This window comes from Paroedura picta, chromosome 13 (assembly GCF_049243985.1).
Source record: "Paroedura picta isolate Pp20150507F chromosome 13, Ppicta_v3.0, whole genome shotgun sequence".
NCBI lineage: Eukaryota > Metazoa > Chordata > Lepidosauria > Squamata > Gekkonidae > Paroedura > Paroedura picta.
In genome coordinates this window covers 17,687,487-17,701,326 of record NC_135381.1, presented here as the reverse complement: position 1 = coordinate 17,701,326, position 13,840 = coordinate 17,687,487, and the positions used below count along the sequence as shown (strand labels likewise).

Below are 13,840 nucleotides of genomic sequence, written 5' to 3'. Positions count from 1 at the left end.
GTGGTGGTGGTGGTGGTGGTGGCAGCGGAGCCATGCCACTGGCTGCCTCCACGCTGCCTCCAGATTGTTGAGTGCCTGTGTATGTGTGAGCACAGCTGCGCGGCATTACGACGGTTGAGAACCGCTGTTCCAGGGAAAAGTGGATATTTTTGTATTTATACTTGGAATAGATTTCCCACACAACATTTAAGCTCAGATTGAAGTCCCACATCTGCACACATCTTTTACATCACAGAATGCTGGTAGACTTTGTGTGTGCTGTGTCTTACTTATGAAATAGATGATATGGCAGAGAAACTCCCAGACTGTTGTTCATTTCCTTAGCATTGAAATGTGAAGTCATTCCCTTCTTGGACTATATTTCTCACTCCTGTATAAAATACTACCTTAAGGAAGAGGGTGGATGGGCTACATTGAGGCAGTCCTATTGAAATTATGCATTTAAACTTTGATATGAATGTTTCACATGAGAGATTAATTAATTAATTAATTCATTCATTCATTCATTTGTTCGATTTCTATCCCAACACTTTCCATAGACTTGTGGCAGGTTACATAAAACAGATTTTAAAAACCAATAAAACCAACCCCCTTAAAAATATAAACCACAAGAAGACTGCATAGACCCCCTACCACCCCTATTATCAGCCAGTCATCACAGGACTGGGGGTTCGCATGATGGTAACATGTTGGCTGTAGGAGGGGCCCCAGTGGTTCCTAACCCGGGCCTCAACCACAAGAATCTGGGGAACTGCAAAGCCAAGGCTGCCACTGCCTCCCAGAGACTTGGCAGGCTACCTGAGGGAGTGTTGGGGGGACATTGTGCTAAGCAATTTCCTCCTTTGTCATTGGGGTATTGCTGTCTGGTCAGAAAGATGTCCCATTTGCATTTCCATATGCTGCTAATTTCGGGAGGTCTTGTTAGTTGCCTTGACTCTCCCAGTCCTTAGATGCTTCACCAGTAACTCAGCACTTGCAGAACCAAAGCCCACATCTTCATTAGATGTCCTAACACTGACTTAGACCATGCCTACAGTTGTCTTTTGTAGGAGGGACTCCATATGAACACTGGCTTTTACATCCCAGCTCTGCCCCAGAGCAATACAGGAAGTAATCATGCTTGGTGTTTGGTATTTTGGTCTATGTTAATGAGGCATTAATCCAACCCTCCTCCCTAAGTGCTGGAACTTCAGTTGCCTGCTGATTTGAGATGTTAATTCTTAGGCATTGCAACATTAGATTGACGGGTTTTTTGGCCTGCTGCACCATTGAACTGAACAAACACTCGTGTTCAGATCTTCTGTGAAAGGTCCAGAGTGCTCTATTGAAATGTGATATTGCCTCTAGATTTCACTTCTCATCATTATTCTTAAGGGGAAAAATCTTCCGTGTTCTGAAAGAGTCAAGAAAGCCTTCATCTCTTGCTCATCTTGTTTGTGCAGAGGAAGAAGGGAAGACAGATCAGCCTGTGGAAGGGCTTGGCTTTCAGCAGCAAGAGTCTTGCCTTTGCCAGCAGATGAAGATGGCGACTGTTGCCCCCTCATCCCATCCTACCCGTTGGCAAGTGGCGTTGGAGTCAGCAACTGGTACAAGCTCAGGACAGGTCTGTAGCCTAGGTAAGAAGGATCTCGCTGTGGAGCAGTTCTTAATTTGCAATGTTATAACCCTGTGAGAATTCCACCTGTGGTTTTTGAATTAATGTGGGGTTTTATATGCACATTGGGCTGTGGGTTAAAATGTAGGCCTCTACAATATGAAAAGGATGATTGAAGTGTGTTAAGCTTGGAAAGTAGCTGTACCCTGAGGGGGACAGAGTTGATGAAGTTGTTGGGTATGGAAAGGGAAAAGTGACTTGAGTGGGTGAACAGTGTGGAAAGTGAGAGAATTCTTGTGGTAGTAATTGCGGTAGTCTAATGGCAAGTAAGAAAATAAGCCTTTGTAGTTATGTCTACTTAAGGATCTAGAGAAAGATGAAACCTATCTGAAACTTATGAACTTTACTGAAGCCATTATGCCATTTTACTTCTATATAAACTCTGTGTTTAAGAGGAAAGAACAGTTTTATTAAAGGATCCCATTTTATCTCAGAGCCAGTGTTTGACCATTCTGTTATTCTACCAAATATAAGCTATCCTGTTCTTGGGTCCAATTAAGAATTCTAAGGCAAGAAACTTTGGTGGCAGCAAAAATAAATAAGGCAACGAGGCAGTATAACATGTCACCTCAGAATGTGACAGAGGGGTCCCTTTACAGGTACTAAATACAGGTCACAGAAGAGAGAAAAATGTTATATACCCTCTCATGCCAGTATTGTGGAATATTTGTCCAGAGCTCTTTTGTTTTTTCTCTTTCTCTCTGTCTTTCCATCACCTGTTTTGGATTAGACAGATATCTGCAGTTCACCCTCCCCTCTGCCAAGGCCTTCTTGCTTTAGATTGTAATCTGTGTTATTTTTTTTAACATTGGGAGCTTTTGGTTTTTCAGAATGGAGATGACACTGCACTCTGCAGTCCCCCAAATCTAAGACGTTGGTATTCCATAGCTCTAGATTGTTCTTTTTTGCCCTTTCTTCAGGCTGGTTGGAATATGCTCCCAGAAACTTTTCATGACTAGAAATGGTTTTAGAATAAAGGCACATGTTTTTCTTCCTGTGCAGTAATCCCATTAAAGTTTATGGAACTGCCATGAGGACAGAACCTTTGAAATGTTGGCCAAAACATTGGGGTGGGGGGAGTGGCTACATGGCAGGCTGGAACTCAGTGAAGCAGATGAGTATGGCTAACTTGGATGCTGCACAGGTACCTAGCCTATTTGCAGAGTTGCATAGGGCTTGACAGCTAATCTCTGGCTTCAGATATAATGGGTGGTATTTCTAATATATCTATATTTTAAGGATCTTCAGCTATGTGACTTTAAAAGAAATTATTTGGTCTATTCCTTAGCCTCTGGTTCCAAGACAGATCCACAGCTGTTGGAAAGCCAGCAGGGCAAGGCCGACAGCAGCCGAGTAAAATCGCGCCTTTTGGCTAACATGCCAAAGCTTTTCATCCCGTCGTCCATCACCAAATTCCCCCCTGAGATCACCGTCACCCCACCAACCCCTACTCTGCTGTCTCCTAAGGGCAGCATTTCAGAAGAAACCAAGCAAAAGCTCAAGGTACTTCAGAAGCAAAATAGCAGCACTAGTAGTCTGTCCCTATGTGCCCTTTGAAACAGAGCCCGAGGAGTCATGCTTGATAGGTCTTTCAGGCCCTACCAAATACTGCTTTGCTACCCACTGTCGTGACATTTCACAAAGGAAAGACCTAAATGGGCTTGCTGGGAGAGTTCGGATTATTCATTTGAAGCAAACCAAGCTGCAGGGGGATTTTTATATGTGGAGGGGAGAAGGGAGGCAGGGTGTCTCAAGACTTTCTTCTGAGTACTGATGTCTGCTTATGGACCTGTTTTTCAAGTGTGACAGAATTTATCTGCCATAGTCGTGGTTCTAGAAGCAGTTTGCTGCGAAGCAAGGAAGCAACTGTATATTCTGAACAGACAGCACAGTCCTTGGGGTCTCATGTGGGTTCCCTTCTTTGTGATTAATGTTATCTCCCCCCCAATAAAATAATGTGGCGAGCCGGCAGCCGCTCTCCCCCATATTTCCCAAACCAATGCATTGGCAAGTGGTTATTATTTAAGCAGAAAGGGTTATGTGCCCATCCAAGCCCAAGGAGTCTCTGTAGTCTTTGAGTCTCTGTAACCCTCTGTGGATTGGAGCACCTGCCTTATTTGAACTGCTTGGGCTGAGTAGGTGCTAGAACCTGCTTTGTAAGCCACCTCCCTGGAGCCAGCTGATAGAAACAAGTGGGGAACAGCCAAGAAAGGAAGAAATTTAAACTATGAACTTTGTTGTCCTATGCCTCCCCTTCAGATGACAGTATGTCTTATTTCTAATGCTTGTCTAATCCCATCCCATGTCTCCATACGTCTGTGGTACAACCCAGGGGTAGTCAAACTGCGGCCCTCCAGAGGTCCATGGACTACAATTCCCATGAGTCTCATGGGAATTGTAGTCCATGGACCTCTGGATGGCTGCAGTTTTACTACCCCTGGTATAAGCCAATCCTTCCTATGCAGTGTTGCTAGAAGTACTTCCCACTGTGTTCAGCAGGGCCTACTCCAAAATGCGTGTATAGCAAATGAAAACCCCCAAAAGATATGGGCAATCAGAGAAACAAAGCACTGAGGCACAAAAACTCAAGCTGCATAAACTGCCCCAGAAGTCTGATCCTGCTTCTGCTGCTGTCACCATTGCTATCTCCACACCACCCAGCCCAAGATCATCAGTGTTAGCAGATCCCCATTTGTTAATCCAGAACAGTTTCCATGTCCTGTTATGTAATGAAAAACCATTGTTCCAGTTGGTAATTAATACTAAGCATAAGTATGCTTTGAGAACACAAAAGGCCCAAATAACTTTGCCAAGTATGAAAGGCTAGTTAAAGTGTTTACGGGGGAAATTATCTTGAATATGCACCATCAAATCTTCTGGGTTGACTCTGGATTAGAAGGAAAGACTTTGAAATTAATTATTTTATTTTTTTTAATATTCCCTTTTTCGGGCCAGTCTGCTATACTTTCAGCCCAGTCTGCAGCAAATGTGAAGAAAGAGAGTCTCTGTCAGCCTGCTCTGGAGATTGTGGAAACCTCAAGTCAAGAGTCCTCCCTGGAGAGCGATACTGAAGAAGAGGACGACTATATGGACGTATGATATTGCTCCACCTCATTTCAGCAGCATTGCTATCCAGCCTGTTTCCTACATTGTCCCCCTTTTGCCATTGCGACCTTAGTTGTTGCCTCACCTCCACTCAAAATGCTGGTTGTCCTTCCTCAATCTCTCTGGGATTCTGCACTCCATGATCTCGGAGCCTTGAAAGGCTGCAACACTTCTCACTCCTTCCCTCGCCTCCCAGTTTGGCCTGCTGGCTGAGCAGAGAGAGGTTGGTCCTGCTACCAAAACCTTGCATCACTTGCTTCATTCAGCAAAACAATGGCTTGTTTGTCTCAGTGTTGGCTTAAACAGCCAGATAGAAGGGAACACTTGTGGGTTCTGCCTCTTCAGGTTTCTTCAGCCAGGTTGCTTAGGCCAAGGGGTGACAGGATATTTTGGTGGCATTGGAAAAATGTTGCAGATTTTAATATCATTTTAATAGTGTCTGCTGGTGTTTTTTTTTAACAGGGGGAGGGCTTTTTTAATGCAGAAGGATTAATTGCATTTATATGGGGAATGATAAAGGGAACCAAGCATTTTTTTTACTGAATGTTAACTTTGTAATATAATGAATGCATACCCTGCACAAAACGAGAGAGAGAGAGACATGTCACAAACATCACACACATAGAGCTTTCCTTGCTGGGGTATTATTTGTTGGGGAGGGGGGGGAGGGGAAATTTGAGTTAAACAAATTGTGCAGTGCGGAGCTTTATATAAATATACATTTTTGTAATAAAGTGAAGCTGTGTTCACCTGAGCCTCCAGGCTCCTCCTATGATGTGTGCACGTACTGCCCATCCATCACAACTCGCTGTCCTGCCAACCTTCAATTCTCACGTAGGGATGAAGACTAGATGGAGAGAAAAGCACATCTTGCTCCTGATACAAATTTAGTGAGTGGGTTCTAGTTTTTTTTAAAAAATGACAATTCCTCATCCGCTAACTTGTTCTCCAGTCAGCAAGAGGGAGCAGTTAAACTCACCCTAATTGATAGCAACGTGTCGAATTTGACAAATCCGTGTCTTTAGAATTGTTTCCCCCAATATCCAACAACTCCAATGCATACCGGTTGAAGCTGCCTGGCCTTGTAGTCAGTCAAGCCAGGTAAACTCACCTGCCAAGAAAGTTCCTGCCTTGGGGATGTATCAACGAAGGACGGCAGCTAGAAGGTAAAGAAGATAATGAGGGCAACTTGACTATATCAGAAACCATCTCCGGTTTCAAAGCCTTTCAGACATTTATGTTCAATAGTAATTGAATCTGCAGCTGGTTTTGTAAAGCATAAACGATGTGGAAGGTCCTAAAAAGGAGGTTTGAAGACTTCTCTTGTTTTCCCTCCTTGTAAAATATTTCTTTCCCTCTAAAGAAGCTCTCAGATCTCTCTCTCTTTAAATATTTGCCTTGGGAAAGAGAGAAGGGAGGAACATGTTAGAGCCAGCATAATACCTTGATTCTGCCACCTTCCCTTCTGCTGTGCTGCTGAAGGGGATGGAGGAACTTGCTTTACCCGTCTGTCTTCCCAGTCTAGTGGAAATGATGCTGAAGACTCCAGGCTCAGGGGGCTTCAGAATACATGCTGAGACCTCATCTTAGTTGACACAGGAGTTTGTGGTCTTCAGATGACTACAGACTTTTCCAAGATACCTGACTCTGTAAATTTAAGAGGGGCTACCCTCACTCTGAAAATTTGCATTTGCTCTGATTATAATTTTTATATTATATTTTTATATTGTTTATGTAGCTCTAGTAATATATGTGGGGGTGGGGGTGGGGAGTCCTGCCTCAGCCAAAGTTGTAGTCACCACTGTTTTGGAAAGAGATTAAAAGTGACTTGCCTTGTCTGAATCTTTCCAGCACTGCCAGCCCCTGCCTGTCTAAAAAGTTCTCAGATGCTGTTCATGATCTATTTGTAAAGCACCTCTTCAAAAAGCTGTCACAGTAAAGGGAAGCTGACCATAAATGGATGTGAGGTCAATAAGTATTGAACAAATTAAAAGCCCTGCTCTCTCGTGCTTTCTCCTGCATAATAGGCTGTTTGCTTCTTGGTTTAGTTACTGGCTTTTGAACAGAAGCCAAATTGAAAAGTGAAAAAGTCTGGAAGGGAGATTTTGCAGAGACCTTCACAGAATCATAGAGTTGGAAGGGGCCATACAGGCCATCTAGTCCAAGCCCCTGCTCAACGCAGGATCAGCCCAAAGCATCCATGAGAAGTGTGTCTCCAACCTTTGCTTGAAGGCTGCCAGTGAGGGGGAGCTCACCACCTCCTTAGGCAGCCTATTCCATTGTGAAGTGGAAAAGGTGAACTCACACTAGCTGTCCTCCTTTACCTTCCCAGCACTTCCCATCCTATGTGCCCCCCTTTCCACAAATACACTCAGTCACACATTTCTCACGCACACCCTTGCACAGCCATGCAGACATGCAGATACCACATTCTAACAAGGGAAAATACAGGGGGCTGACCTTTCTCCTTGTAGGGAGTACAGCTGAAAAGAAAGGGGCAAGTGGCAGGCCGGACAGTGTTTCCTTTCTTTGCATTATCCCAGTGGTACATCTGCTATGGATCCTGCAGCCACACATTCCTATTTGGCCCATGCTGCCTGCAGAATCCTTATATCAGTGCAGGTAATGAATGAGTAAAAGCCTTTTTTTAATCTTCCCCGAGTGTGTTAGTTGTACTGTGTGCTCCAAACATAGTGCCACTCCTTAAAAATGGCAGATCCTTTTCAGGACAGGTTGCTGGATTTCCTCCCCACTGAATGGTGACAGCAGGTGCTTAGCTATGATTGAAGACTCTGTCTCCATCAAGGTCCAGAAAGAGCTTTCAAAACTCCCCAAGACTTTTGTGTACTGGAAAGCATTAAGCAACCAATGTAAAGTTCCCTCCCCAATTGCAGTGCAGGAATCCCATGGGAGACCTCAGGCAGTTTTAACAAACCCTTATGTTCCCATTAATGATTTTTAAAGGCAGTTGGTCGCAAGAAGGAGGCAAGAGAAGAGAGTTAATGGAAGGTGTTTGCCAGTACCTAGTGCACTAATAAATCCAAAGTGGGACAGCCAGTGAGTGACCTTTCTAATGAAAGCCATTTGCATTTTAATGGGAGATTTGAGAGTAGCTTTTTATTGCATTAAAAGACTGGCTAGTGTTCCAATGCAGGATAATAGCCCCGCACAATAGATGTCAATAAAGATGGTAGCAAAGCCTCACCGTCTTCCAACTACTGAGGAAAGAAGATGGGAATTAAACCCTGCTTCCCACAGCACCCAGCAATCAGAAGTATTCTACCTGGATTCACCTGAGTTCTTTTAGACTTCAGTGGTTAACACTTAACGAAAAAGACACAGACTCAGTAGCTTAAATGAAACCGTGTAAACTGATTCAGTAAAGAAGAACAGGAATGGTAGGTGAATTTTTTATAGCTGAGAACACATTTGAACCACAGGATCAAAGATGTATCAGAGCATAATACATTAATAGTGGAGACATGAATATTAGAAAGCAATGCAATTTAGAACAGAAGTTGCCACAATGGGGGTAATGAGATCAAAGGGGTCCCTTTATTTCAAAACACCTGGAGAATTGGGAAGTTGATAAAAGTAGAACTGGGATTTTGCCCTGGAAGGGCAACCGCGAAAGACCAGTGAGCCAGTCACAGGCTTGCCAACTGACAGAAGGAAGAGAGCTGTGCTTCCTGCAGCAAAAGGCATGTATTCTCTCCTATTTCTCTATGTTTATATTCTATATATGAAAGGTATAAAACAGTTTTTCTATCTGTATTGTAAACAATGTTTTGATTGATCACCACTGGAGGACCCTAAAATGGGTAAAAAGGTGGCATGCAAAAGTTTTAAATAAATTAATGAATAGGAGCCTTCAGAAGAATTAAGGGGGATTGTTTTGCTCAAAAAACTAATGTTTCAGTCAAAATAACAGTGTTAAATAATCCATATTCTCGGTGTTTGTTTATGGCCTGCTTTTCTTCCCTGTGGTGATGGTTCTTCTGTCTACTCACCACCAGCCTGTGAACTTAGCTAGGCTGAGAGAAGGACTGTACCTAACATCACCCACCAAGCTTCCATACCAAAGTAGGGATTGAACCTCTGTTACCTATTACAGGGGTAGTCAACCTGTGGTCCTCCAGATGTCCATGGACTACAATTCCCACGTGCCCCTGCCAGCGTTTGCATGGACATCTGGAGGACCACAGGTTGACTACCCCTGAACTATTACCTACACTTGGCTGGCTGTCACAGCAGCAGTAGCTAATTTTAATTTATTTTTCATACTTCTAGGTCACCGCTCTCAACCTGCTGGCTCGCGGTTGCTAGCAACACATAAGACAAATGTGTACATATTTTCATGTTTTGTGTCGTTCTTTCACTCTCCCACATACACAAGTGCTAGGATGTTTTATAGCTATTGCTCCCCCTGTTCCTTTTGGAGGACAGAGCACTGAAGACTTACCCTGCTTTTGAAAGATTTGCTTAATTTACATATACATAGAAGAGCACAGGTGGAGGTAAGGAAGCTGCCTGACTAGCAGAAGACCCCTTTCCCCACTACAGATTGCCAGAGAGATTGAGATCCTGCACCCCCATGGCGTCACAGCAGTACCTGCTGCTCTCAGGTCTTATTCCAGTCTCAAGCTGTTGTTTCTTCACACAAACAACCCCCCTCACCCGTCTGGGAAGGGCTGCCTTCCTTCAGCCCTGATGGACCCTTGAACTGGGCCACTGAGGAAGCATTTCCTCACAATCATCTCCTGCTGAGAAAAACATCCACAGTCCTTAAGAGGCATTAACATTCCCCCCCCCCCAAGGCTCTGGCTTCCTAACAGGCATGCCTGCAGGATCAAAAAGAAGAAGTCCAGTAGCACCTTAAAGACTAACATTTATTCATGTAAAAAGAATTGTGAACTAGAGTTCATTGTGCCTCCCACACGCTCATACTAGAACAGATGTTAGCCTTCAAGCTGCTATTCATATTTGTGTTAACCTTAAGGTTGCTGCCGGATTTTAATTTTGCCACATTAGACTAACGTGCCTGCCCCATTAGAAGAAGAGATGAAGAGTTGGTTCTTATATGCTGCTTTTCCCTGCCCGAAGGAGGCTCAAAGCGGTTTATAGTCGCCTTCCCATTCCTCTCCCCACAACAGACACCCTGTGGGGTGGGTGAGGCTGAGAGAGCCCTGATATCACTGCCCGGTCAGAACAGTTTTATCAGTGCCAAGGCAAGCCCAAGGTCACCCAGCTGGCTGCATGTGCGGGAGTGCAGAATCGAACCTGGCATGCCAGATTAGAAGTCCGCACTCCTAACCACTACACCAAACTGGTGATTAGAATCACTACAGAATCATCCCATTCATGCAATATCGTATAACACTACATCCATGTTTCACTAGCTACTCTACCCTGCATACCAGTGTGTGTGTGAAAAAACACTCCGATTATTTACCTCCTGCCCCTTTTAGTATGCAAGAACTGATCCAGCATCTGCCCCAAGCAGCGTTACGCGTCTTCTTACCCTAGCAGTGCCATTTAGTTGAATCCCCACATGCAACAAAACAGTCCCCCTGCAAGCAAACAATGTCACTGCAACACTGCCTAAACTCTTGGCCACTCTGCCACATCTCTTTAATCTTACAACTGTATGCAAGTGAGGGCTCCCCTTGAAGGACTGCATTTGGACATGACAGCATCCTACTCAATATGCGTACAAAACTCAAGACTGGCATCAAAACATCTTAGTACTGCGCCACGATGCCGTAAGCAATAATGCAGGAACCCATCCCCATAGTCACACACTACAGAATATCCTCAAATGAGTAGCTGTGTTGGTCTGAAGTAGCACAATAAAATCAGAGTCCAGAAGCACCTTTACGACCAACAAAGATTTATTCAAGGTATGAGCTTTTGAGTGCAAGCACTCTTCGTCAGAACATTACGCAACTAAAAAGAGCAAGATTGGAAATCATGGCAGCAGTTGGGCTATGGGATCACCAAGATTCGGACTCGACTGAATAGGTAACATCACACTGCAAACTCCCTCAGCATGTACATCTCTGCCTGCAGTAGTGATTGAATCTAGAACATCTTGCCAGGATGATGCCGCTAAAGAAACCTTTATTCTTTTGGATTGCAACCAATGCCAGCCTATGGTTAGAGACTCTCCTGTCAGGGCAACACTGGTAGTCCTCAAAGGAAGCCATATTCAATTAACTGACTGGCATCAATGGAAATCTTCCTTGACCTAGAGGCAATTGTGTGCAAGGTCCATCGGTCCCATGTTATGATAGCAGACTAGTCATTGCCAGTCCGGTGTCTGTAACCAATATGGTGCCAATGTCCTTTCCCAAAGCACAGAGCCAGTTTTCCTCCACCTGGTTGAAGCAGAAAGTACTTCAGAAGAACCTAGGAGTCCCTGCTGTTACAGCTCCAGGGAGAATTTGAAAACTGCCCTTTCTGGAAATTCCCAGAATGCCCACAGGCTCAACACTGGAAGCCCCTGCTATATGCACACACACAGCAAGGCGCACACCAGCTTACCATGAAGGGTGGGATACTTTCACATTATCTGAGCAGACTGCAGCCTCCTCTTGACACGGGCAAAAGCTCACGTGCTGTTCGACACAATCAAATATATTCAAGAGGTTCAAAATGGCTAGACACACTGAGCCAGAATACCGCTCCTGAGGGGGAACAGATAGTCTGTCAGGTAGTATTCTAGTCAACATGGGAGGTTTGAGAACAGATGCATTAAAATGTATTAAAAAATAATATCCTGTCAGGGGCAACTTGTGCAAGCAGTCCAGTAGCCCTCAGAGGAAGCCCTATATACGCATAAACTGCCTCTGCATGTTGGGCCAGAGCTTTTTCTGTCCTGGCCCCCACCTGGTGGAACGAGCTCCCCGAAGAGATCATGGCCCAGCCTGAATTCCCACAATTCCGCAGGGCCTGCAAAAGGGAGCTCCTCTCCAGGCATTTGCCTGAGACCGATCAAACCAATAACATCCACAGGTCCCCTCAGACATCCCCTCCATGGCCTGAACCAGTCTGACCTCTCCGGGGCCTTATCTATGTTGCCTTTCCTGTTACGTTGTTGTTGACTGTCCATTAAAATGGTGTCGATTTTAAACCACAGTTAGATTATTGTTGATGTTACTTTTGACTATGTTATATGTTTAGGACATTCCCTGCGACATTATACGTAAACCACCCTGAGCCGTAAGGGAGGGTGTTATAAAAATCTAATAAATAATAAAGAAATAAAATTGTCTGTAAGCAGTAGATAAGACCAAGAGTCCAGTAGCATCTTACAGACTAACAACATTTGTGGCAGCTTCCGTGACCCACAAACGCTCATTCCTAGCACCAGATTTTGTTAGTTTTGAAGGTGCTACTGGACTCATCCTCTCTTCAATATTTGGAGAGGATTCTGGATCTAGTGAAGTGCCTTTCCTGCCTTCCCCTGAGAGCTATTCAGAAGCTCTTTGAGAGGGGAAAGAAAAACTACCAATAAACTCTTTGGAGTGAAAATGAAATAGCCCCCTGAGCCCCTTGGACAATCTGTAGTCGCTGTTAATGGGATGACTGCTTTTCTTAATACTGCTGGGGTCCCTCAGGAGTGTTTAAAGAACTGTGAAATATACCCACCTCCATCCACAACCTTCCCCCTCCCCAACCACAGCTGCGCAAGAGTCCAAGATTTGTTTCTTAGTTAGATACTGCCCTTCCTTCACTTAGGGCAGGGGTAGTCAAACTGCAAGAGCCTCTTGTGGCGCAGAGTGGTAAGGCAGCCGTCTGAAAGCTTTGCCCATGAGGCTGGGAGTTCAATCCCAGCAGTCGGCTCAAGGTTGACTCAGCCTTCCATCCTTCCGAGGTCGGTAAAATGAGTACCCAGCTTGCTGGGGGGTAAACGGTAATGACTGGGGAAGGCACTGGCAAACCACCCCGTATTGAGTCTGCCAAGAAAACGCTAGAGGGCGTCACCCCAAGGGTCAGACATGACTCGGTGCTTGCACAAGGGATACCTACTCAAACTGCAGCCCTCCAGATGTCCATGGACTACAATTCTCAGGAGCCCCTGCCAGCATTTGGACATCCATGGACATCTGGAGGGCCGTAGTTTGTCTACCCCTGACTTAGGGGGAAGCCTGCTGCACCATCTGAGAGTAGTACGGAGAAGAGTTCCCAAGTGTGGGTCTAAAATTCTCTGCCAAGTGGTCTGTGAGGTCAGGAAGGAGGTAAGGAATAGGGATGTGAGTGTGAGAGACTTCCCAGAAAACTTGTTGCTCAGATAAAACACATTTTAGGAGTGTTGGCCAATGTGAGGACACAGGGACCAAAACATGGTGTTATTTTGAATGGGGATCCCTAAAAGAAGAGTCAGTTTAGAACTCAGTCTCACTTCCAGAAGTCTGAGAGAGTCATTGACTGGGCTGCAATGTTGGACCTAGCGGATTTGTCCGCCATGTTTCTCCTTGAGCTCATTCTTCTCCCTTAGTCTAATCCTCTCACAAGATTGTTGTCAGGATAAACTTGGTGTGGGGGGGAAACCAATTTAAAGTTTTTTAGAGGGAGATTTAATAAATCAAAAAATATCAAAATCAATATTGATTGATCAAAACACACTAGCTGTTTATCCTTTTACAAAATGGACCTGGGAGGATGGACAATAGACGCAAAATATCCTGGGGTGGTGGGAAATTGTTGTATGATGATGAAAACGAGTTAAGAGATGCCAAGGAAAAAGAGGTTGAAATACAACCTCAGGACCTGGAGAACAGAGGGGCTAAGTTGCATAGAAGGGTTGTAGTTTTTTTTGCCAAATATGGCTTCTTCTACCATCTCAGCACTGTACCCTGGCAACGAAGGTGAGTGAATCAGTGGATCTGAGGGAACTGAATTTTAAAATGGAATCTGAAGGGACAACTGGGCCCCACTCCACTGCCCAGTCTGAACATCATGTGGAACATCATATCACATGACTCCAAGCCCTTCCCAATTGTGTTCCCCAACTCTCCCCTCTCAAAAATTGATCAGACGGCTGAGCATAGCCTCACCTCACCATTGAACAGCTTCAGC

At 44.7% G+C, this 13,840-nt stretch overlaps 1 protein-coding gene across 2 annotated transcripts in view; it reads left to right on the top strand.

The window, feature by feature from the left end:
* The window catches only part of CABIN1 (calcineurin binding protein 1), a 68,041-nt gene extending 59,415 nt beyond the window's left edge, over positions 1-8,626 (top strand). For both annotated transcript variants that reach the window (XM_077307295.1, XM_077307294.1), the window contains exons 34-36: positions 1,443-1,616; positions 2,943-3,157; positions 4,610-8,626. In XM_077307295.1, the coding sequence (XP_077163410.1) occupies positions 1,443-1,616; positions 2,943-3,157; positions 4,610-4,753 (533 nt within the window). In that variant the 3' untranslated portion in view covers positions 4,754-8,626. The remainder of the gene's footprint in view (positions 1-1,442; positions 1,617-2,942; positions 3,158-4,609) is intronic.
* Positions 8,627-13,840: the final 5,214 nt, after the last annotated feature.